Raw genomic sequence first — 4,038 nt, 5'->3', positions numbered from 1 at the left:
GTATGTCTGATATACCTGTCTTCGTCATGTGCGTTGAGTACTGTGGTTCTAAGGCATGCGGTCCGCGCTCCTCGGTGTAAGTTCCGAGGATTCGGCCGTTTGGGTATCGACACGGCTGTTCGGGCGGGTGCGGTTAAGGTACCCACATACAACTGAGAAACAATTTATATAAAGGACATCAAGATCTGAGGTAATAAGTGGTCTTCTGGGGGGATTGTAAGCTGCAGTTACTGACAAGGGCCCTTGGCTGGTAAATAAAACGTTCGTAAAGGAAATCTTTAATATTTAAGAAGTGCGATTTATGCTCCAACACGGGGCCTTTGATTTGCTACTGCATTTATTAATTGAAACAACAAAGCTAATTTGGTACCGAGACTAAAACCAAAAGTGTATAATTTGATGCTTACCAATGGCTTTCTTTTTTTCATCCTTGACAAATTCAGCCATCCCTTTTGTTTTGGCTTTGCAGATTTAACTTATTTTTCCTTATTTTTTTTAGTTTTAACTTTATTTGGTTGGTTTGTCTTTTTTTGCTATATTTATAATAATGCTTGTTAGTGATAAACTTCCAGCTAAGAGTCCGGCCCTGATTGTAGATAGTAATGGACACGTACAATTTAAAAAGGACAAAAAGTATTCTTTTTTAGTTATTTATTTTAAATATACCACTCTTATGATTTATAGAATTTATTGTTGTGACTTTTTACATAGAAGATTTCATATGTAAAATTATTTAGGTTTCCTTTAACTAAGTCAAAGCTACAAAGTTTGATGCAAGCCGAACGTAAAAATTCAAGTCATTCAGCTCCTTCTTCTACTTGGCCTAAAAAAGTTTTTAGCTTAATTTTAACTGAGTTCTTTGTTCGCATATGTATTTTAGAAAAAAAATATTCGAAATGACAAAAGAGTTATTTTTCAGTTATTAAATATTCCAACCAAACGTTCTGTTCTTTCACGAATTCGCGAATCTGGTAGTTGTTTATTTACAATAATAACTTTTTTACTTTTACTCCTTCTTTAATAGATAAGTTGGATGACTCGGGGGACATCCTCTCCCGTCTTTCAAAGGATTTATCCCTTGAGGATGATGATACTTTTGAGGACCATAAAAGTATTAAATCGAGAATTTCTTATAGTGTTAAAGAAAATAAAAGCGAAGATAAGTGGTGGTTTCAGGTTCTTTATTATTATTTTATTAGTAGTGATCTATAGTGGAAATTTTTTATATTTTTTTTAGTTAAATATATAACTTTAAGAATTTTTAAAAATTTATATTACTAAAGAACTTCACTGCTACTATATGTTGTTAATAGCTATTACATTATAATATATAATATCAATATATATAATTTTATCAGATTTTGTATAAATATTAGTATTACTATAATTATTATATATACATTTATAGTTCTAGCTTTTTTACTTAACTACATAGTATTAATATTTATAATTATATTAGTTTTTATTATAATATTGGTATTATTACAGTATTATTATTATTATAATATTAAATAATCATTTATATTTATGCTTTTTTAGTTTATAGAAATAACTTTTTTAAATATTTTTGTATATAAATATGTTTATATATTCTACTTTATTGTAATCTGTTTATAGCTATTAATAAACTTTTTATATACTAATAATTTCTATTTATTTTATATTTATTCACATTTACCCAATTTTTTTTAGTTTTCTAACTATATTATTTTTTTACTTTATCATATATTTGTTTAGCACGACGTCCGCACTTCTTCTGAGCAGTTTAAGGAAAATCGGCCTGAGGAAGCAGATCATAAAAACGTTTATTTTAATTTTCCTATAATTATTGTCGTTTATTATTTTTTAGCTATAAATTTTAATATTTATTTATTTTACTTACAAATACTTATATAAATTTATTGATATTAACCTTTCGTTATTGATGTATATAATCTGTACTTTGATTTATCATTTTTTGCAACTTATTACTTTGATAAAGTTGTTTTATATTTTTTTACTTTCTTATTTACTGTAAAAATTTATTTTTTAGTGAATTAATAAGAATTTTCTGTTAGAGATATAAATTAATAGTTGTATAAGCTTCTATCTTTAAATTGTTTTATAAAAACGCTTACATGTTCCCGCCCTTAACTCAACAATTTATTTCCCGCCTTCGTATTTTTTTTTGCTTTCACATTTTATAACCGGTTGGATGGCTACACAATTTTTCCAACATCTTCCTGGTTTGCTTTTCCTGCCTTTGAAGTTTTTATATAAAAACGTTTTGCAAGTGTTGCTCTCTTGTTTTTAATTATTTGAAAGTTTAGCAGACTTGACAACTTTTTTGGATTGCCTTAATTTTTTAGTTATTTTTTGTTTGTTTACTATAATTATATATACCAGTTTTATAACGCCGTAGAGAAGCTTAATGTATCATTAATGACTATAATAAAAATATTACAAGCAGTTTATGTAGAAAAATTTAAAACATTTGAAAAATTTTGGATTTTTATTAGTTTAACTGATTTTTCTTGTGTTGATTGATTTTTTGATATTGTTTTTGTTGTTTTTATTATAATTTAAAAATTTATTATTGAATAGTTTACTTTAATTAAAAAAAATTATAAACTACTAGTTCTAAGTTTTTAATTACTATACTTTTATTAAGTTTAATGTAATTATTTTATACATTAAAGGAAGTTTTGATTATATTTCATGTATATTAATATTTTTTTTGTTACAGAAAGCAAGTATATTTGGCCGACTTACTCGATGAGAGAAGGTTTATTAGTAACAGGTAAGTTATTTCGAATATTTAAATTATTAATAATATAATTAGTTTAATAATAAAATTTATAAAATAGTGCTTTATTATAATTTTTATATAATTTTATATAAAATTTTATATTTATAAAATATTTTATACGTTATATAAGAAAAAGAATTAAGAGTAATAAATAAAGTTTAGTATGTATTTGTTAAGCAGAAAGTTTATATATAATTATTAATACGTGTGTAATATTTTTTAACTCATTTATTAGAAGTTTTAAAAATAATGTACATCTTGTCATTAATTAAAAGTTTAAATTGTTTTTATGTATAAGTTTATAAATAAAAAGAAGTAGAAGAAAATTATTATTAAAATTTTATTCTATTTATAATATTTTACGAGAAAAATATTAAAAAAGTTTTTTTTTATTAATAAGCACAAAGATTTTTTTATATGAATTATTTAAAGAAAAGTTTTATAATTTTTATTTAAAAGTTTTATAATAACTAGAAAGTATTAATTTTTTATAAATAAATACATTAAAAAAAGTTTTTTTTTTACTCTTTTTATATTAAAGTGATATTATTTTTCAAGAATAATAACAAAAACTATAATGAGTATAAGCGTAATAATTTTCATAAAAAAAGTTAATATGAAACAATTTAATACTTTTGCTATTCAGTATCTTATTAATAATTTTGCACACGCGTTTACCTATTGTATAATGATTTTTTAGGATAACTGAAATGTTTGATAATGATAACGTGCATGTAATATTATTGTTGTAAATATTTAATAGTATTTTTTTAATTGGTATATGTGGTCCAAAGGGTTTCGTGGAAATTTATGCAGTATCTGAATAAATAGTTTTAGAGTTTATAGATAAAAATTATAAAAATATTAACTATTTTTATATGAAGGGTTCTTTTTGGAGCATTTGGTTTATAAAGAATTTTGGATTTTACCAGTTTAAGGCGTTTATATATTCGTATATTACTACTAATAAAGTTATATTTTTTATATTTTCAAAGTTTTTATTAAAAAATTTATGAGCTACCATTACCGAACTTAATAAACCTTACAACGTCACTAGGAAGTATTTAGTAAAGAAAAGCTGGTGCTTTGCGAATCGGCAACGTTTACTTCATAAACTTTTATAAAGTTTGCTACGCATTTTATTTAAGAGAGTTTTACTTTATTTACGCAAATGTGACAAGTTTGCCTAATGAATGGAAGAAGATTTTAATAAGAGTCAACTTTTAAGCGGCTCTCAATTACTAGAAGGC

At 23.9% G+C, this 4,038-nt stretch overlaps 1 protein-coding gene across 1 annotated transcript; it reads left to right on the top strand.

Annotated features, from left to right (window-relative positions):
* Window positions 1-460: 460 nt before the first annotated feature.
* On the top strand, window positions 461-3,772 carry LOC135129351 (uncharacterized). The gene is made up of 7 exons (XM_064056500.1): window positions 461-633; window positions 738-831; window positions 881-971; window positions 1,025-1,176; window positions 1,738-1,803; window positions 2,726-2,779; window positions 3,673-3,772. Exons 1-6 carry the CDS (start codon window positions 548-550, stop codon window positions 2,756-2,758), a joined length of 522 nt encoding a protein of 173 aa, XP_063912570.1. The 5' UTR covers window positions 461-547; the 3' UTR covers window positions 2,759-2,779; window positions 3,673-3,772.
* Window positions 3,773-4,038: the final 266 nt, after the last annotated feature.

Source organism: Zophobas morio, unplaced genomic scaffold, assembly GCF_036711695.1.
Source record: "Zophobas morio isolate AGI-343-1 ecotype UQ-CSIRO unplaced genomic scaffold, CSIRO_AGI_Zmor_V1 ptg000015l, whole genome shotgun sequence".
Taxonomy (NCBI): Eukaryota; Metazoa; Arthropoda; class Insecta; order Coleoptera; family Tenebrionidae; genus Zophobas; species Zophobas morio.
Note: the sequence above shows the minus strand (reverse complement) of the source record. Positions and strands in the feature narration are given on the sequence as shown.